Raw genomic sequence first — 21,839 nt, 5'->3', positions numbered from 1 at the left:
TTCAATAAGGATCCTCTGCTGAAAAAAATAGGAAAATATGAGCCTGTTAGTTCTTTACTTTAAAGTAACTTCTTCCGTCTTTAGTAAATGGTGTTTGTTTTGTGTGTGTGGTTTCCTTTTTTTTTTTTTTTTTTTTTTTCATTTTACAGAAGAAATTGTGGTTAGGTAATAGACTCAATCAGACACATTTTTACTTTCATTTTAAGAAATATTGCTTAAAATTGTTTTGCTTTTCTAAAATAGAGCAACTCGAGTTTGGAGCTGCTATAAAAAAGACTAATAACATTTTTGAATTAAATTTAAAGCTTTGCAGAGAGGTTTTGGAAAGGATGACAGAAAGCCTGGTAGTTTCCCTCATTGATAACAGCAATCAAGGAACCAATGCAGAGAAGCAAGGTAAGACATTTACAGTTGTTCAGAATGAATGTTATTGATGGAAATTATCACACATAATGCACATGTCAAAAGCTTTCCAAGGTATGGAACAGATTTTGTTATTTTTTTCCATTGAGGACGAAAAATCCTTTTTTGAGTTAATATCTCCATAAAATGAAATTTGTAACAATAAAATTCAGATTTGTAATTGGCTATTTTGTCTTTTTTTTTTTGGCTATTTTGTCTTATAAATGGAGATTCATTTTATCTTATTTTAACTGGTAGTGGAGAGGGATTAACTACAGCTCAAAACTGTTCAAGATTTAATTTCATTTTTACTAAGTATTTAATAAAACCAATACTGGAGAAAATGTTAAATTTGATACACATACTCATTCAAGGCCCAGAATGCAGACACAATATGAAAACTTTGGCCAAGATTTCTAATGTTGTAAAAGATTGTTTATGGATAGTGAGTTGAGTCAAGCTAAGCTAGACTTTAGGGTTTCTTAATAGCAGAAAGATGATCTCCCTATCGGGCTCTTATATAATCACTAGTATTCTGATATCCTTGAAGTTGTCTCTGGCAATCTTAAGAAAGATAAGCAAAGAAAATGCACTTTACAGCTAGAAAGGAGAAAACAACTTGGTAGCTTTGGACATACTAACTAGCAAGTTCAGATATGTACGATCTAAACTCTAAATCTAGCAGAAACAATCTTTCAAAGTTATTTTAACAGCAGTATTTCAGTCAAAATATGGTGAAGAAGAGAGGTAATAAAGCTAAAATGCATTAAATCAATTTAGAGGCTCTGGTGGGTTCTAAATATTTGCTGTTTAATTTATTTTCAAATACCAGGACATGCAACCATCAAGAGTTACTGTTACTGCAGTTCATATAAGATGTATAAATACTTATTCCTCATTTTTTGACAATTTAATAATTTTGTTTAAGATTAGATCAAAGAGGGCTGGGGACAATGGGATTAAGACGATATGGATATTAGACAATGGATATTAGACGATAACATGAAAATATTGAAATCAAAAGTTTTGAGAATGCTCTTTAGTCACTCATAAAATCTGTTAGTCTCTATCTCAGAGATCAATCAACAATATGAATTTATATATTTCAGGTATAAATAAATATATAGTATATAAATATAGTCTGTAGTTTACTAAATAATATTATGTAAATGTATAATATTATACATAGCATTTATAGATATATAATTTGAACTTAAACACCATTGTAATAGTTAATGATTTTTATAGTAACTTATAATTTATTTTTTAATATTTTTTTTTCTTAATATTTTCTTTTATATTCGGTTATATTTCTTTTATATTCTTAATATTTTCTTTTATAATGTTCTTTCTGCTTCTTGGTAACTTATGATTTTTTTTCCATAGCTGTCAGCTAGGAAAAAGTGTATTTTTTTAGTTTTAAATTCATTGGTCACCCTGGAATTTACCTCTTAACACTTCTCCTTGGAAACGATCATTGTCAATTTTAGTACGTATGCTGCCAAAGCCAGTGCACAGAGTCAGAAATCAGAGTCAGAAATGAAAAGAAATTACTTGAGTCTGATGCTTTTCAATGGGGAAAGTAATTGGAATCCTTAGTTGTTTTGATTATGTTTAGATTATGATAGAGATGAGTTTAGAACTATTTTAGTTACATTGTTAATTAAATGGGCTTTTATTGTTATCTATTTTTTACATCCCTTGTTAACACATTATGAGGGTGAGCAACTTGTTTGAAATTCATCTCTCACTACTAAATTCATAGTGGGAAACCAGTACTTTCTGTTCTTCTTGTTTTTTGGATAATTTGTGCAGTGTACAGGTATTGATCACTGAGCCTAAGGGTATAGAGAAGGAGCTTATAAAATAAAAGCTATTTATGCTGAATGTAGAAAAGTAGATTTCAGGGCTCCGGAAGTGGACAGATTAAATAGAGAACAAACATGTAGCATGTTTGTTTAAATATGTACCTGCATATTAGGAAGTGCAATAAATGTTCAGTTCACCAGTGTCCTAAATCAAACTAAAGGTCACTCCAAATTGGCACCCCCCTGAGAGTGTTATATGATATTTTTTAGCTTTTATGTGGCATCAAAGTACCGAGAGAGTCTTCAGTCATCTCTTTTCTCTTATTATTTATGAGAAGATTTATGCCAACATCAATTAGCCTTTTGGTTCTAGTCCCACTGTTTCTGTGCTACACTTATAACAAAGGTTGAGGCTGGTGTCATCTACATGCAGGATCTAGCATTCTCACCGCACCACAAAATTATATGATCTCATATCTTGCCAACTTTGCCATGGAAAGGACTCTTACTGTTTTTGTAATGCAAATTAGCATTTCTCATACTAATAGAAAGTGTGTACCCTTCTTTCTTCTTTCTTCTTTTTTATAAATTTATTTTTTATTGGTGTTCAATTTGCCAACATATAGAATAACACCCAGTGCTCATCCCGTCAAGTGCCCCCCTCAGTGCCCGTCACCCAGTCACCCCCACCCCCCCACCCACCTCCCCTTCCACCACCCCTAGTTCGTTTCCCAGAGTTAGGAGTCTTTCATGTTGTTTCCCTTTCTGATATTTCCCACACATTTTTTCTCCTTTCCCCTTTATTCCCTTTCACTATTTTTTATATTCCCCAAATGAAAGAGACCATATAATATTTGTCCTTCTCTGGTTGACTTATTTCACTCAGCATAATACCCTCCAGTTCCAACCACGTTGAAGCAAATGGTGGGTATTTGTTGTTTCTAATGGCTGAGTAATATACAATGGAATATTACCCTTCTTTCTTCTTGTTGGCTTCAGAGGCATTTCTTCTTTTAAAATCCCTCCTTAGTTTTTAGAATCATCCTTTTAATAAGATATATATGAATGTGTGTGTGTGTGTGTGTGTGTGTATACATTTTAAATGAAGGATCGTTGATTGGAGCAGTTTTGGGTTTTCTTTCAGCAATAATTCTGGAGGAAAGTATTCCAAAGAGCCTGACTACCTACTTAAAATAATAAATAAATAAATAAATATATAAATACATTCAAAAAATTCCACCTGATATTACAGTAATCTTCACCTCCCCCCCACAGACACACACATACACAATAATTAAAATATGAAAAATTGGAAAGCTATAACAGAAGAAAAAATATGGAAAGATTAAATTAAAATATGGAAACATGGAAGAGCTATAACAGAAGAAAAAATCATACAGCTTCCTTTTATTTAATTACTATTATAAGCCAGACCTTCTGAAAACATATGTATTCTCTAATTTAAAAAAAGAGAGAGAGAAGGGAAGGGCACCTGGGTGGCCAGTAAAGTGTCTAACTCTACCTCAGGTCATGATCTTGGGGTCCGGGGATGAGCTCTGAGTCAGACTTCACACTCAGCGAGGAGTCAGCTTGAGATTCTCTCCCTCTTGTCCCTCCCCTTGCTTGCATACTCCCTCTTTCTTTCTCTCTCTCTCAAAAAAATAAAATACAAAAAATTAAAAACAGATAGTATTATTTAATGGATGAAGAGATAATAGGATTATAAGAGGTAAGAAAATAAAGTTATACACTCTAAAATTTTAATCAAGATTTTAAACCTGTAATATTTATAACAATAATACTCCTTCATCCACTCTGCCAATTCATGGGCAAATAAAATGTCATAAGGACAAACTGACTTGACTCATAACATAGAAAAAGGAGAAAGGTACTTGTTTTCTTGATACTTGATACTTATAGAAAACTAATAGGAATTAGAGAGATTAATAAGGTGACACTTGAAAGGTGATTAAAATCCCATAGAAAGAGCCTGGACTAAAGTTTGGAACCGAGGCATACAGAGAACCACAAAGGTTGAAAAGACAGGTTGTATGTTTTGTTTCTCCTCTTTTTGACTTTTATGACTTTGGAGGGAGGCTCTTTTCTCTTACCTAGGAATACTCCTTCCATTTGTACTTCAGACTGCAACCCCTGTAGCCTGTGCAGGGATTCTTCTTCTTAATCTAGTTATTCCCTCCCTCTCTCTCTCTTGCCTACACCAACAATCTATCCCTTCCATATTAAATCATCCCTAAATGCAAGAAAAAACATTATGTGTTATATCCTTTTTTAAAAACCCCTATAATAACCATTCATCTCATTCTAACTACCTCTTTGCTTGTTCTCCTTCACATGGCACAGGCTCTCTGAGTTTACTTGCTATTTTCACTTCCTTACTTGCAGCAATCTACCATTATTCTGTATGACTCTGAAACCATTTTATCAAGGATACCAGTGGCCTCCAAGTGCTCCATTTGATTTTTTTTTTTTTTTGGTCTCCACTGCTACCACCCTTGTTTAGCTCCCTAAATAGTCTCTCCACTCACTAGGCAGAGAGAACTTTTTAAAAAAAGATTTTATTTATTTATGAGAGACACATACACACACACACACAGAGAGAGAGAGAGAGAGAGAGAGAGAGGCAGAGACACAGGCAGAGGGAGAAGCAGGCTCCATGCAGGATCACGCCCTGGGCTGAAGGCGGCACTAAACCGCTGAGCCACCTAGGCTGTCCCAGAGAGCACTTTGAAAAGCACAAATCTGGCAATGCCAAACACCCACCTAAAACAATTCAGTGGCTCCTCATTATACATTGAAGAAAGCCAAGTTACTTTCCCAGGGCCTTCGAAGTTGAGCATCATTTTGGTCCTAACTAGTCACTATTCTGGGCTATTCTGACCCTATCAAAGGTGTTCCGCTTTGCCACATTTTTTTCAATTCTTTCCTGATTCAAGACACTTGCACTTGCTGTTCTTGTCTTGATTTTAATGTCACTTCCACAGAATGTCCACCACTCTTTTCTGCTCATTTTCCCTTTATCAATCAGAGCACCCTCATAGTGCCTTCCAGAACCTGTTGCAATCTGTAATTTTAAAGTTGGTTTGTTTGTTTCTTTCAGTTGACTGTGTCTTTTCCACCAATCTGATTGGGAATAGATTATGTCTTTTTTTGTTTAGGGTTAAATTTGTAGAAACTAGCACTGAGTAGGTGATTAGTAAATATTTGTAAAGAATGAACAAACAGGGCAGCCCGGGTGGCTCAGTGGTTTGGCGCTGCCTTCAGCCCAGGGTGTACTCCTGGAGACCTGGGATCGAGTCCCACATTGGGCTCCCTGCATGGGGCCTGCTTCTCCCTATGCCTGTGTCTCTGACCTCTCTCTCTCTCTCTCTCTCTCTCTCTCTCAAGAATAAATAAATAAAATCTTTTTAAAAAAAGAATGAACAAACACAATGCTGGTTCACAAGTGAAGCATTGCAGTTCATGTTCATTGTGTAGCTTCGAAATTCCAGATGGTCAGAAGAAATGCTCAACTAATGACAGGACTTTTCACAAATTTGATAGAAACACATAGGTCAAACATAGTTCTTAATTCTGTTTCTCACATAGTTGAAATAACAGTTTGGTGGCTAAGAAACAATGCTAGTTTTCTCTTTGTGGCATTCCCTCTCCCTTCTTTTGGTACTTCTAAAAATTACTTTATTATGGATTTTTATGAGTATTAATATTTTCATACATTATGCTTGATAGTGTAGATTGCCACCATACTTTTAGAAGAACATCTAATCAATACATGCCAATTTGTTTCTTTTTGAAATTTTTTTCTTAAGAGTATAATTAGGGAACCATGCAAGATATTTAGACTATACTCATTCTAATTTTAGTTCAAACTAAAATGGCTAGAACAGCCTATAAATAAATAATAAATAATATAATAAATACCCATCAGAAGAGGACTTTTTAAAAATCAGTATAGCTACCTAAAAGTATTATCATTCATTAAAATCATGTCAAATTATTCTTTTACATGATGCATAAGTTCAGCAGTTGCTCTGAATGAACAACCAATTTAAATTCCTAAATTTAGCGACTTAAAATACCAATGGTTGTATTTTGCTTTTGCTTTGCATTGCTTGTGGTTTTACAGTATAGGATAAGGTGAGATTCAGTAGGAATGGCTCATGTCTCCTGAACAGTGTAAGTAGGAATTACAAGGTGTCTTAAGGCTTGGCTATAAAGTTTCAGGGTCACTTCTACCACAGTCTGTTGGTTAAAGCAAGGCACAAGGTCATGCGTATTCAAGTGTTGGGGAATTCAACAATTCATCATATCTCTTTATGGGAGAAATAGCAGGATCATGTGTCAAAGGGTTGGTGGACACAGAGGGGTATGATTCATTGGAGGCCATTCTTAAGAACCACACATGAGAAGAAAAATTGCTAACTGATATCATCAGAATATAAAAGAGTGGGTATCTGATGACTGTACTCATTTAAAATCATGCGTCTTTGTGAGAGAAGGTTAGATGTGTGAAAATAGGATTAGAGAGACATATGGATGAAAGGATGTTGACCCAAATGGTAAGGCTGGTTATGTCCATGTAGTATAAATTTAGATGTGTTTTAAATTTGATATCTTCTCATACATCCACAAAGGAAAAAATTTCATCCAACAAAAGAATAGCTCTTCACTAGGGAAAAGATGGGAGTGATAAATGCCCTCAATCAGTGTACCATCCATCTTAAAGTAACTGCTGCAACTTTTAAAATTTCATAATATATTACAATAAAGGTGAATACTTTAGAATCATATAAATAATAAGTGTTTTATTTCAAAAATCTTATGAACCATTTTCCCCAAAATAGACACCAACAAAAAAAAAATTCCTCATCAAAAATTTATTCTATTCTGCCTCAAACATGATCTTTTCTCATCTTTTCTACTGACTTTGCAGATGAGAAAATACCAGCCCCCACCCCCAAATCTCATTCAAGTTCCCTTTGTTTGTTTGTAGCATAAAGCTCAATTTCAAATCTTTGGATTGATTATTCATGAACTTCTAAAAATGCTATACTATCTTTCCTTTAAAGTAAACTTTTCATTAGTTAGAAAGTAGATTTTCTTAGAAATATACAAGGAGTGTTAGGATGTGCTGATATTGTACCAGAGGAGAAGGATATTGAAGGCCTGGGGGTGGCTCCGGGTCTTAAGAAATCTATCCTAAAGAATTATACATATTCGATTCCTTGAGCTATGGCAATAAAATCCATGGTAACACTTAGATTGAGTGTAAGGATGTCCTGAGAAATTTCAAAACAGCAGGGTTGTTGTTGTTGGGTTTTTTTTTCCATATAACAAACAGAAACAGTATGTTAGTATCATCTTGTGAAATATGAATAAATTTCCTGAATTTTGTTGGTTATGGTTACAAATGTAAACTTAGTCTCTCACTTGTTTCTAAATGTAATTTTCTTTTCAGATGTTAAGGCCAAGAGTAAGATGACAATTTTAGTGCGTGTTTTATGTGTAATATTCTTCATTTTAAATATTCTTCTAATTATTGTCCTAGGTGAGTAAATTACATTTCTATTTTTTACTTATTGTTTTCTTTTCTGGGACTTCTTTATCAAATGATCATTTTCTTTTCTGCCTCAAACATGATCTTTTTCATTATTCACACTCTCTCCTCATTATTTGCACTCTTTTCTCATTATTCATGGGTATCCATAGGTATTCATTTCTCATTTAATGGGTATCAATGAATGGTTATGAATTACTTGACCTGTATAAAGCATGAGGAGATGCAAAAAATGAGTAATACAAAATCGTTCACCCTGATAATCTCACATTCTACCCAACATTACCATCACTATTTTGATATCTGTTGCATAGGTTAGTTTTGCCCATTTAAAAATTTTTTCAGGGCAGCCCGGGTAGCCCAGCAGTTTAGCGCCGCCTTGGGCCCAGGGTATGGTCCTGGAGACCCGGATCGAGTCCCACGTCAGGCTCCCTGCAGCCTGTGCTCCCCCTGCCTGTGTCTCTGCCTCTCTGTGTCTTTCATGAATAAATAAATAAAATCTTAAAAAATAAAAATAAAAATATTTCCATAAATAAGATCATACAATTTTTTGTATTCTTTGCATCTTATTTTCTTTTCACATCATGTTTGTATGATTCTTCCATACATAACATGTAGCAAAAGTTCATTGATTCATTGTTGAAGGGGGTTGGAATAATTTTTATGCAAAGAGAAAGATAGTAAATAAATTTGGCTTTGTTAGCCATACAGTCTGTGTTACAATGTTCCATTATGTATTGTAGTGCAAAACAGCCACATATGATATGTAAACAATTGAGCTTGCTGCATTTCACTAAAATTAAACATGGAAATTTGAATATTGTATACTTTCCATGGTCACAAAATATTATTCTTCTTATAACTATTTTGCTTTTCTATTTATTATTGAGTTGATTATTTTTAAAATGTGAAAACACTTTTAGCTCTGATTTCGGCCTCAGGTTGTAGTTTTCAGATCTTTGCTATAGAGTATTTCACACTATTTATTAATTTATTAGTCATTCTACTTTTGATGGACATTCAGGTAGTGCCACATTTTGACTACTGCAAATTATGGTGCTTTTAACATCCTTATACTTTTAGACTTTTAGTGAGTAGCAGATATTGTTTGGGATATACTTATGAGAAAAAATTTTAAACCATGGAGTATGTATAGGTCAGCATTAGCAAATAAGTCCATAGATTGTAGATAATCCAACCAAAAGTGCATGACATACTGGTTGTTAGCATACTGGTCAACACTTTGTTGTCAGTTTTACCCATTTTTGTCATTCTGATGAGTGTGTGTTAATACTTCATTGTGATTTTAACTGACATTTTCCTGATGACCAATACTGTGATGATGATGGATTACACTAATTGTTTTTCAAATGCTTAACCAGCTTTGCAGATCTGAGATAAATCCCATTTTGTATAAAATTATTTTTAAATATTTTTTTATTCTAAATAAATAAATAAATAAATAAATATTGTTGGATTCAATTTGCTAATATTCTGTGAGGATTTTTGCATCTACGTTTTGAGTGATATTGGTCTGTAGTTTCCTTTTCTTGTAATATCTTTGGTTTTGATATTAGGGCAGTGCTGGCCTCATAGATTGAGTTGAGAAGTATCTCATCTGCTTCTATCCTCTGAAAGAGATTGTACAGAATTTGTATAATTTCTTCTTTAATTGTTTGGTAGCATTCACCAGTGAAATCATCTGGGCCTAGTCCTTTCTGTTTGAGGACATTACTAATTAGTCATTCAATTTCTTTAATAGATACAGGACTATTGCCTGTTTTTTTCTCATTTGAGTTTTGGAAGATTTTGTTATTCGAGAAATTGGTCCATTTTGTCTAGGTTATCAAATTTTGGGTCATTGAGTTATTCATAATATTCTTTTATTATCCTTCAAATTTCCATAAGACCTGTAGTGATGTCCCCTCTTTCATTTTTCATAGCCTGGGTAGAAGCTGGCAGGTCCTATTGTTCTTTGCAAAAAACAAGCTTGTGATTTTGTTGATTTTTCTCTGTTAATTTCCTTTCAATTTCATTGATTTTTACTATAATTATTACTTCTTTCCCTGTTTAACTTCTTCTGTTTACTTTTCTCTTCTTTTATTAATTTTTTAAGATGAAAAATTAGATGATTGATTTTAGATACTTCTTTTTTAAAGTATGCTTTCAATGCTATGTATTTTCCTTTAAGCATTGCCTTCGCTGCTTCCCAGAAGTTTTGATAAGTTGTGTTTTTATTTTTCTTTAGTTCAAAACATTTTGAAATTTCTCTTGAGATTTCTTCTTTGGTCCATGTGCCATTTAGAGTAGTGTTGTTTCATCTGCATGTTTTGGGGAATTTTTCAGCTTTCTGTTATTGACTTCTAGTCTAATTCCATTGTGATCTGAAGGCAGATATCATGTGATTTCCTTCCTTCTAAATTTGTTAATGTGTGTTTTATGTTTAATTATTAATTTAAGCAACTTATCTTAATCTTCATTTGGAAGTTTATGTAAGCATTCAGATTATTTGCAAATAGAAATGCTTTTATTTAATATGTTGAAATCTTTATACCTTTTAGTATATTGCCTTGGTTTATTGGCTTGAACTTCCAGTACAAGGTTAATGAGAAGTAGTTAGGGTTGCATCCTTATCTCATTCTTAATTCCATGAGAAAGTTTTTAAAATATTTCTCCATTAAGAATGGTTACTTGTAGAGGCACTTGGGTGGCTCATTCAGTTGAACACCCAAATCTTCGTTTCAACTCAGGCTGTAATCTCAGGTCTTGAGATGGAGCCCCACTAATGGGGCTCCACACTCAGCATGGAGTCTGCTTCTTTTTCTTCCTCCCTCCCACCCCTCCCTCAGCTGAGGAACACACACATTCTCTCTCTCAAATAAATAAATAAATAAAATCTTTTTTTAAAAAAAAGGGTTACTTGTAGATATTTTTATTCAAATTAAAGGAGTTCCCTTTAACTCTTAGCTATCAAAGAGGTTTTACTCTGAAAGAGTATGAAATGTTATCAAATATTTTATTTCCATCTTCTATGGTACTTAGTTTATCTCTTTTTTTTTCTGTTACTGTGTTGCATTATATAGAACTTTTTAGGTGTTAAACTTACTACATTTTAGGAATAAATTCAATTTGATCATAAGATAATAACCTTTTAACACTCTTGAATTAAACTGGCTAATATTTTGGGATGCCTGGATGGCTCAGTGCTTGAGCATCATCTCAGGGTATGATCCTGGGTCTGGAGATTGAGTCCCACATCTGGCTCCCAGCAAGGAGCCTGCTTCTCCCTCTGCCTATCTCTCTGCCTCTCTCCGTGTCTCTCATGAATAAATAAAAATCTTTTTAAAAATTGGCTAATATTTTTGTTTATATATGTACATGTGTTCATGAAAGACTGAATTGCAATTTCCCTTTCCTATAATATTGTTGTTAGATGTTCAAATTAAAATAATGCTAGCTTCTAAAAATTGAGTTGAATAGTATTTCTTCCTATTACATCTTCTGAAAGAGGTTGTGCAATATTGTTGTTATATCTTCCCAAATGATCAGACGTGTTCATAATTGAAACCATCTGGACTGGGAGATTTCTTTCTGTAGAATGTTTTGTATAATTTTTAAACTTAAATATTTAATTTTTACTAGAGAGTTTTCATATTTGTTACTTTTCCTTGGTCAGTTGTGCTAAGTTGTATTTTTTTAAAAATTCTCTAATTCCTGGTTTTACTAACATGTTTCTTTATGTCTCTCTTTTAATTTTTTTTACCAGTTTATCTTGTGTTCCATCCTCTTTCAGATTATTTAAGAAGCCAAATTATGAGTTTGTTGACTTTTTAAATTTTACATTAATTTTCTATCCAATTGATTTATGCTCTAATTTTTTAATATGTGTCTTTCTTTCTGCTTTGTTTTTAATTCACCACTCCCTTTGATTCATGCACTATGTAGCACGATAGTATATTATCCAATAGGTAGTATCCAATCAATAGGTAGTATCCAAAATATATAAAGAACTTATAAATCTCAATACCTAATAAAGCAAATGATTCAATTAAAAATGAGCAGAAGACATAAACAGATATTTCTTCAAAAAAGATATACAGATGGCCAACACACATATGAAAAGATGCTCATTATCACTTATTAAGGAAATACAAATCAAAACTACAATGAGTTATTCCCTCACACCTTTCAGAATGGCTAAAATCCACAACACAAGAAACAATAGGTGTTGGTGAGGATGTGGAGAAAAAGGAATATTCATGCACTTTGGGTTTGGAAAACAATATGGAGTTTCCTCAAAAGGTTAAAAATAGAGCTACCTTGTGCTCCAGCAATCACAATCCTGGGTATTTACCCAAAGAATACAAGAACATTAATTCAAAGGAATAGATGTATCCACATGTTTATAGAAGCATTATTTGCAGTAGCCAAGATAAAGAAACAGCCCATGTGTCCATCAATAGCTGAATGGATAAAGGAGATGTGATATATGCACACAATGGAATATAATTCTGCCCCGAAAAAGAATGAAGTCTTGCCATTTGCAATGACATGGAGCTAGAGAGTATAATGCTAAGTGAAATAAATTAGTCAGAGAAGAAAGATACCATATTTCACTTATATGTGGAATTTAAGAAACAAAACAAAGAAGCAAAAGGGGAAAAAATAAGAGAGAGAGACAACCAAGAAACAAATTATTGGGCCTCCTGGGTAGCTCAGTTGGTTAAGTGTCTGCCTTCAGCTTAGGCTCAGGTCATGATCCTGGGGTACTGGGCTTGGGCCTCATGGTGGGCTCTCTGCTTGATGGGGAGCTTTCTTCTCCCTCTCCCTCTGCAGCTCCGCCTGCTTGTGCTCTCTCACTTGCTCTTATAATCTCTTGCTGAAATAAATGAATAAAATCTTTTTCAAAAAAAGAAACAACCTCTTAATTATACAGAACAAGCTGATAATTATCAGAAGGGAGGCAGGTAGGGGATGGTTGAAATAGGGATGAGGATTAAGGTGTACACTTGTGATGAACACAGGGAGATGTATGGAAGTGTTGAATCACTATATTGTACATTTGAAACTAATGTAACACTGTATGTTAACTAACTGGAATTTAAAAAAGAAAAAGGTGTAAAAGTTTTACATTCTATAGGTACTTGGCATCATGTGACTATAGGTGATAATTTAACTGTTTTACCTTCGCATACTATAGGTCACCAGCATCCCATTTATGGTTGGTGTTTGAATCAATGCCTTCAAAGTGAATCACGTGGACAACCAATACCATAGCTCATCATTAAGGTTTTGTGCCTTTATTTTTTTTTAAAGATTTTATTTCTTTATTCATGAGAGACAGAGAGAGAGAGAGAGAGAGAGAGAGAAAGGCAGAGACACAGGCAGAGGGAGAAGCAGGCTCCATGCAGGGAGCCCAACGTGGGATTTGATCCTATGTCTCCAGGATCACACCGTGGGCTGAAGGTGGCGCCAAACCGCTGAGCCACCGGGCTGCCGGTTTTGTGCACTTGGATTCACTTTTGGTACCCAAAAGAAAATAGACACTGAAAAAGTTACAAAAATAGGACTTTAGTATGGGAATTAGGAATAGCATGACTGTGGAAGGAGTTGAGGAGCAACGGTCTGGAAAGCTGTGTAGCTGGAGGAGAAATAGTCACTAGTGATTTTGGCTGAAAGCACTAGTGAGTTTGGAGAACCTAGAGATTAGAGGAAGATCTAAGAATACATCTAGATGCTGAGACTACTAACGGCAAATTCCTTAAAAGGCCTGCGAAGTTCATTTTACCTAATTCTCCAAGGATAAAGGTTCTGTTTTACCTCCACCTTCAAAATCTCATCTGGGTTCTTTTCAGTGGTTAACTCAGAGCCATACAGTAATGGTCGTTCTAGTGGACAATAAGCAAACACACATATTGTTAATTACATATTCTATTTTATTATTTTCATTGCTTTCTTATACATTAAAACATATGCCCTAGAGTATGACAGTCTAACATAAATTAGTATTTTTATTACCCCCAGATAATGCTAGGATTTCATTATATTTCACTTACCCAAAAGTGGTAAAGGTGATTTAACACAAGTAAAATCTCATGAAACGGATGTTCTATCACTGGGGTTGGAGTTGAAAGGAACATCAGTGTCCTGTCAAATCCTGAACTGTTGTCATTTAATCTAACATGAAATTTGTCTTTCAGCTTGTTACATGATATGCAATTCTGGTCATGATCATAATTTTTTACAACATAATCTTGTCTTTCCCCATTGATCTCAAAATACTGTAGCACATTATTTCATCTGGCCCTTAATATATGTGTTTGTCTCATCTCATTTCTAGTTTTAGAACATAAGAGTACTCAGTATTCCTGCCCAGATGATTGGATTGGTTTCCAGAACAAATGCTATTATTTTTCTAAAGAAGAAGGGGATTGGACTTCAAGTAGACACAACTGTGTAACTCAACAGGCTGACCTAACTATGATTGATACCAAGGAAGAAATGGTAATTAATACACAATTCTTACATTTCTTAAATAGGGGCTTTGGAAATATTCAAATGGTATTATTATTTCTAAAATTTTTCACACATGCCTGTCTATGCAGAAGATTTTTAGAACATGCCATGTGAGATATAACTGAAAAACCTGGTGATGTTTGGTTTGAATAGTGTAAGACTTGTATCAAGTAGTACACTGGATAGCTATCTTTGTATTTTAAGGAGTATAAAAAAGAAGAACTTGAAAATATTTGGAATCCTTTTTAAAGGACTTTTAAAAGTCAGTACGCCAGTCCAGGGACTTTTAAAAGTCAGTACGCCACAAAGACAGAATTGTTTCAGGACGGATGGGATTCTTAAGTCTATGCCCTTTGAGGAAAGTACCCCTGACTTCTCAGTCTTTCTTTGCTTTCTCCAAGGTCCCATATCAACTTCCATCAGAGCACTACTACCAGTAATAGAATAGATATGTAACTGAAAGTCTTTTTAGACTGAAGTATGAGCTTCATACTTCACTAAAAGGCCTGTGAACACACACTATGTTTTATTTGAAATTGCCGCATTTCTATACCATAAAGGCAGGTACAAATTAAAAGCTTAATGGACATTTTTAAAATAAATGTTGATTACATGCAAAAATCCTGTGAGTAAAGGATATCTAGAAATTTAACAAAGGTTTGTGAAGCTAAATACTTCTGGACTTGGACTAAAAATACTGATAAATACTTCCTTGAGTCATTTATGTGCTAAGCATATGTTTTTACTCGTGGTTAGTCTTTTTAAAAGCTAAAGTCAAAATATAATTTCACTCATGTGTGAGATCTAATAAAAAACAAATGAATAAATAAACAAATTCTTGAATTGTCCTTTACAGTTCCTCTTGGGAGAAAATGCCTAAACTAGCAGCAAGATGGAAAAATGATGAGTACTAATAACATTTTTGAGAGATAAAGAAATAACAAGGCAAAATATTTTTAAAATCTTCATTTATAGGAATCTTGTCAGCAAAGGCTAACAAAAATAGTGCATATCATGGAACACAAAGATATAAGCACACCAAAATAATTAGTTTTGAACTTGAGACATCATTAAATATATCAGTTAATAATGACTATACCCTTGGGATCAAGAAAAGAGACTTTGATCCTACAATTTCCTAATATAGCTTGAAGGTCATCTGCCTATATGTACTACTACATAACTTGGGCCAAATTTAAGTGAGTGACAAAATGATGTAAAGCTATCTGTAAAGGAGTGATAAAAATAATATATAGAAGAATTTTAAAGGACTGTTTATTTAAAACCGCTTAATTAAATGTTATATATGTTTACTTAGATTACAAAATGTTTTCCTTAGCTAAAATGAGATATAGCTTCTGTCATGAAATATTTTTCATATATATTTCCCCTTACATAAAGTTATCTTATATCTTTAACAAGAAGCCACATGAGTGTTTTTTTTAGTGAGCAAATAATAGTTAATATTTTTTCGAAGAACAGGCTTTAGGAAGCTTACCTCCTGGTTCCCTGATACTAAGACCGCAACTACTTAAACTAATCCAATTTTCCCAATTATCCAATAACATATAGAGTGCTGATGGTCAATACATTTATCCTTTCTCACATTTTTTTTCTGTCTTCAAGCAAGCTCTTTCCAAAGCCTAAAATTTGAATTGCCCTCTTCTTCCTTCTTCTTAGTCCTCTGTATTTATCATGGAATATTCTACTCTTCCTTTCCAGATATACCTCTTGGAGCACATCCAATAAGCAAGTGCCCTATAAAGATTCAGATATTTCTTTCTTGTAAACTAAAATTTCACTTTGTATTTATTTCATTCATAATCTTCTACTCGTCCAGAAGGATATTTTCTAACTCTATGTTTACATAAATTTCTTCACTATAAATGAAGCCCTGTAAATCCAGGGAAAGTGTTTGATTAATCTGTTCTTTTATAAACTCCAAAGTTAGTTCAATAAGTTAAATATTTTTTTCAAATACATTTATGAAATGATGGATAAAATAGTATATTAAAATGCCAAAGGTTATTAGTGTCACTGTTAATAAAAATGGACCATAGTGTTGTGAACTGTATCCCTTATATCTATCATAAAATTGAAACATGGAGTGGTACAATGTCAAACTTGTGGTTTACCAGGCATTTAGTGGCATAATAGACTCAATGACTTTCTGTGTCTAATTCTATGGCTAAAAAGGCTCCAAGGCAACAAGAAATTTCCACGTTGAATGAAAAGGGTGAACTATGAGGATAAAATAATATTTTTCTCCTGAATGATCTCTTTAGAAATAGAAATTTTGGGCAGAAAAACAAAATTTGAGAATTAAATTCTAAAGGAATTGGATAGATGAAGGGTGTCTGTGTGCATGTGGGCGCATCAATGCACCTCCATGTGCATAAGCAATCTTATTGGGAGAGTATCTGAAGTAAAACATAATATTAAAAATCAATATACTAGTATTTACTGGGAAGTGAGAAAGCATTATAGTACATATCTGATGACTAGAAAGGCTGTGCAAGAAGTCAATTGCAAACTCTGGCTTTCCAGGAGTTTACAGCGTTAAGATCCTGGAGGAATAGATTTCCATATTGAAGATTTATCAATTTGGAATCAAAAAGTATCTTAAGGAAAATTTATCTCACATATTTGCTTACAAGTAGGAAAACTAAGGGTCAGAGGATAAAATATTTTTTCAAAATCCTATAGCTATTTTCTGGTGAAGCAGCAGTTGAACATTTGTTGCCTTGCTTTTCACAACCTCCAAAGCAAGGGAGTCACAAAAGGTTGTAGCAAAAGCTAAAAAAATAAAACAAAATTTATTTTGTCTCTAAAGAATTTTCTTGGGCGATACAAATGCACTTCTGATCACTGGATTGGACTGGAAATGACAGAAAATAAATCAGGAAAATGGATAAATGGAACCATATTTAACAAATGGTGAGTTTCTTTCTTTTGGAGATTATTAAAATTTTGATAACATAACCTTCTCCAGAACCTTTGGGTGTATGTTGGAAAAAGTGAGGGAGGGAAAACTGTATTATGTATTGAGATTAGTTCCAAGAAATCAACCAGGGACTTTGGAAATCAGGAGGTAAGAGGGAGATCTTAGTTCAGTATTTTGAAAATAAAGATCTGAGATTTATAAACACAGACCAAAAAAAAAAAAAAAATCCAAAAAACATTTGCCTGATTTTAACCTGTCTTCTCAAATTTATATCTATTATTCAAAGTTCATGCTGCCTTTTTGCTGACATCTTTTACAGTTCAAGTTAAACTTAACTGTTGATTTTAACCTAATTTTATTTGAGCTTCATATCTTCCATTTTATACTTCCATTATATCTTCCACATATGATCTCAGCATAACTACCCCAATGGTGACTGCCAGCCACTTACTATTTAGTTTATATTAGAATTCCTCAACAGCAACACAACTGACATTTTGGACTGAATAATTCTCTGTTGTGGAGAAGGGGTGCTGTTTCATGCATTTTTGAATGTTAGCAACATCTCTGGCTTTTTCTGTTAGGCAATCCCTCTACCTGCTTTGTGACAACCCAAAATGTCTCCAGCTGTTGCCAGTTGTGACTTGTGTATGTGTGTGTTGGGAAGCGAAGTGGAGAGCAGAAAGCAAAATCGCCTTGTTCTAAGAATTATTGGTTTATATAAATTGGTAGTTCCACTGATTACACATCACTATCTTAACATCAGTTTAACAGTTATAAAAATTCTTGGATGAGAGACTCTTTCAGTCTAATTTGGTACAGATATCTTCCTCTTTGCAAGAGAGGACTGTGCCACAGCACACTTTTTCAGGACTCTGTACAGATACTTTAAAAAATTGGGTCATTGGGCAAGTGAGAAATCAGAGCATTTTTTTTAGTACGTGATGTTTAATCCCTTGTAGGTTTCTTGTGAGAGGAAATGAAAAATGTGCTTACCTCGATGATGATGGTGTAGCAACAGCTAGATGCTATGCAGAAAGAAAATGGATCTGCAGGAGGAAAATGCACTAATGTTTCTATAGTGGAATTACAACATGGGTACCCATGATTTTTGTAATATTTTTTCTTTCTCTCTATATAAGTTAATTTTTCACTGCTTTAATGATCTAACCTGGTAATACATCTTAATAATTATTCATATAATTTCCTTCAACTTACTTTATTTTTCAGATGACCTGGATCTTTACTTTTTGACAACAATTTTAGAAGACTCCTGTAATTACATAGGATCTATAGATCAATTTAAGAAGTGTTGTATTGGGACATCTGGGTGGCTCAGTGGTTGAGCATCTGCCTTCACCTCAGAGCATGATCCCAAGTCCGGGAATCAAATCTCTCATTGGTCTCCCTGTGAGGAGCCTGCTTCTCCCTCTGACTGTGTCTCTGTCTCTCTTTGTGTCTCTCATGAATAAATAAATAAAATACTTTAAGAAAAAGTGTTTTATATATATTATTTCTTTACTCATTTGTAATATATAATTGACATTGGTGTTTTTCTTCTTATATGATTTATAGTTTTTCTAGCCAGTCATTGCATGTTATTTATTATGTGTGTCCTCATCAAATGTATCTGGCTTTTACAATTATGCAATTTTATTATTTTTAAAATAGTTACTTTTTTGTGGAAATGTAACTGCATTATTCTTCTCCTGTTCAACATACTTTCTGAAAACTCATAATTTCTAATAATTTGTGGATTCTTTTAAAATGATAAAAATAGCATCTAATAATAAGGTTTATTTTTTCTTATAACTATTACTTAATTCTTGTCTAATTAAAATTTGTAGAACTGCCAAGACAATTTGGGCTGTGAATATCTTGGGGTTGTCTCACATTTTAAAGAAAATGTTTCTAACATTTCAACATTATCAGCATTTTATTTAATTTTTATGCACCTTTTTTAGGTTAAGGCAGTTCTTTTCTAGTCCTATTTCCTAAAAATATTTTTTTAATAGAAAGGGACTGAATTTTTTTTAAATTTTCTTATATGTTTTTGTTTTCTTTATCTGTTTTGATGTTCTTTCGTAATCTTTCAATGTTAATGACACATGTTTTCTAATGTTAAATAACTACTTTGAATTCCCAGATAAAATTCAACTTGGTCATGATGTCATATCATATTTATTCTCAATTGATTTATTCTGTTTTTTTTTTTTAATATTCCTGTGCCTAAATTCATGAATGTGCTTGTCCTGAAATTTTCTCTGGAGGGATTATTGGGATTATTGTTTCAATAATTCAATGAAGATATGATGAGAAGATGTGTTGTGTCACATTGATGAAATTGTGAATGGTAAATTTAAAGTCTAAAAAATTTAATTATTGTTCATATTTTGTGCATATTTTAGATGAGATTTACATTTGTGATTATCAATGCATTCTAGCCCCAACCTTTGAGTCACAGGAAAAGAATATTTATGAAAAGTATGATATAATGTAATCAGAATGAAGTAAATGATACTAAGCAAGTGCAGACTCAAGGAGATCCATGTTGTTTCAATAAAAACAAATTTCTAAGAGCCATGATAGTGTGAGTAATAACAGCATTGCTACCTTTCTCTTTTTAATTTATATTTTTTATTTTGTTTGTTTTTTTGGGTTTTTTTATTGAAGCTTAGTTAGAATGCAATATTATAACAGTTTAAATGTACAACATAGTTATGTAACATGTATATACATTGACAAAGTGATCCCATGATAAATCAAGCTATCTTCTGTCACCCTACAGTTACTTATTAATAAGTATATTCCTCATTGTATTCTCATCTCTTATTTATTTTATACCTGGAAATTTTCCTCTTTATAACTAGAAGACTACCCTTGTTATGCTTTTTTTTTAAAGATGTTATTTATTTATTCATAAGAATACACAGAGAGTAGAGAGAGAGGCAGAGATACAGGCAGAGGGAAAGGCAGGCTCCATGCAGGGAACCCGACGTGGGACTCCATCCTGGGTCTCCAGGATCACACCCTGGGCCAAAGGTGGCGCTAAACCGCTGAGCCACCAGGGCTGCACCCCCACCGCTGTTTTTAAGATACTTTTTTCCATTGTTACCTTTTGCTCAGGAGAAATGAAACTAGACAGGAAAGACACTCTTACCAGGAAAGAAGCAGGAGATGGTCTTTGGACCTGAGCAGGAAGAAGCAATGTGTGGACATTATGAAAAACCTGCTTGCACACTCACTGGACAATAAGCAAATGCATAATCGATCTCCTCTATCCACTATTCTGAATATTTATAGATAAATCATAACACCTTTCATGAGCTCATGAATTTTGTAATACATTTTAGTTAAATTGTTTCTTTAAACAGAAGTTCTGCCAAAAAAAAAAAAAGCAGATTTCCAGGATCTGTCAGACCTAGTAGCAAGTCTTTACAAGACCAATTTATCAGTCAGTAATTACACAGGTTCATTTCGGTTGAAGATAACAATTGTGTTCATTTATTTAATAGCTATTTATGCATATTTAATATGAAAAACAATAAATGCTACTCTGTATTGTAGTAGTAATATTTATAAGTTTTAGTCATGTGTAGATTTAATAAATTCCTCTTCTCTTTTATGAGTTTCATTATGTCCCCAGGTTGAAGTCCAAACCCTCAGCCTTCAGATTGTGACCTCATTTAGAAATAGACTCATAGAAAATGAAATAGATAAAATGAAATCATTAGGATGGGTTGAAATCTCCCTAATCTATAAGACTGGTGTCTTTATAAATAAGGAAAATTTGAATTTAATGACAAATACAAAGAGAAGACTATGTGAAGACACAGAGAAAAGGTGTCCATGTGACTAAAGTGATGTATCTAGAAGCCAAGGAATGCCAAGGATTACCAGCTATCATGAGAGACCAGAGGGGCAAGAGAGGATTCTCCCCTGGAGCAGTCTGAGAGAGCACGACACAACAGACACTTTGATCTCGGAATTCTAGTCTCCAGAACTGCGAGAAAATAAAATTCTGTTGTTTTAAGCCACTCAGTTTTTGGTACTTTGCTATGGTGGCCCTAGCAATCTGATACACTGTATTAGCAAGATCAGCTTGCTTCCATTTTTCTGTTCCATCTTTCTCTGATACAAGCCTGAGCTAGAATGTCCCTTCCTTGTTTCAGTCTTTCTTTAAATGAAGGAAAATGTGTCCTCCGAGCATCTCAGTCTAGTCACATCTTGTACCACTCCGCAAAATGCACACAAGCAACTCTCACCAAGTAATAGTAATGCCAGTCTGTGTTTGCATACCCAGTGAACGAGCTTCGGTTAACGTTTCACATGTTGTCTCAAGCAGAATTTAAAATTATGTTTCTATTTCTTCTTCTTTAAATACTATCTTCTAAGTATTCTGTGATACCCTATTCCCCTGGGATTCCTCCTTGCTCCTGACCTCTCCTCATTTCAATTTCTTTTTTTTTTTTTTTAAGATTTTATTTATTTATTCATGAGAGGCACCTAGAGAGAGGCAGAGACATAGCCAGAGGGAGAAACAGGCTCCCTCTGGGGAGCTTGATGTGGGACTTGATCCCAGGACCCCAGGATC

At 33.7% G+C, this 21,839-nt stretch overlaps 1 protein-coding gene across 3 annotated transcripts; it reads left to right on the top strand.

The window, feature by feature from the left end:
• Positions 1–231: 231 nt before the first annotated feature.
• CLEC2B (C-type lectin domain family 2 member B) lies at positions 232–19,231 on the top strand. 3 transcript variants are annotated; one of them, XM_041736687.1, is made up of 6 exons: positions 232–396; positions 7,687–7,776; positions 14,126–14,289; positions 17,135–17,238; positions 18,208–18,343; positions 18,476–19,231. In XM_041736687.1, exons 1-5 carry the CDS (start codon positions 330–332, stop codon positions 18,314–18,316), a joined length of 534 nt encoding a protein of 177 aa, XP_041592621.1. In that variant the 5' UTR covers positions 232–329; the 3' UTR covers positions 18,317–18,343; positions 18,476–19,231. The 3 variants fall into 3 exon arrangements, with proteins under 3 accessions (XP_041592621.1, XP_041592622.1, XP_041592623.1); XM_041736688.1 differs by having other exon boundaries at positions 18,208–18,358; XM_041736689.1 differs by lacking the exon at positions 7,687–7,776.
• Positions 19,232–21,839: the final 2,608 nt, after the last annotated feature.

Source organism: Vulpes lagopus, chromosome 21 (assembly GCF_018345385.1).
Source record: "Vulpes lagopus strain Blue_001 chromosome 21, ASM1834538v1, whole genome shotgun sequence".
Taxonomy (NCBI): domain Eukaryota; kingdom Metazoa; phylum Chordata; class Mammalia; order Carnivora; family Canidae; genus Vulpes; species Vulpes lagopus.
Note: the sequence above shows the minus strand (reverse complement) of the source record. Positions and strands in the feature narration are given on the sequence as shown.

Bases quoted from the DNA above. Each gene is read 5' to 3' on its own strand.
- CLEC2B (XM_041736687.1), top strand. From the start codon at position 330: ATGACAGAAAGCCTGGTAGTTTCCCTCATTGATAACAGCAATCAAGGA. The intron at 7,777-14,125 runs GTGAGTAAATTA...TCTCATTTCTAG, and splicing joins TCTTCTAATTATTGTCCTAG to TTTTAGAACATAAGAGTACT. The intron at 14,290-17,134 runs GTAATTAATACA...TTGTCTCTAAAG, and splicing joins TTGATACCAAGGAAGAAATG to AATTTTCTTGGGCGATACAA.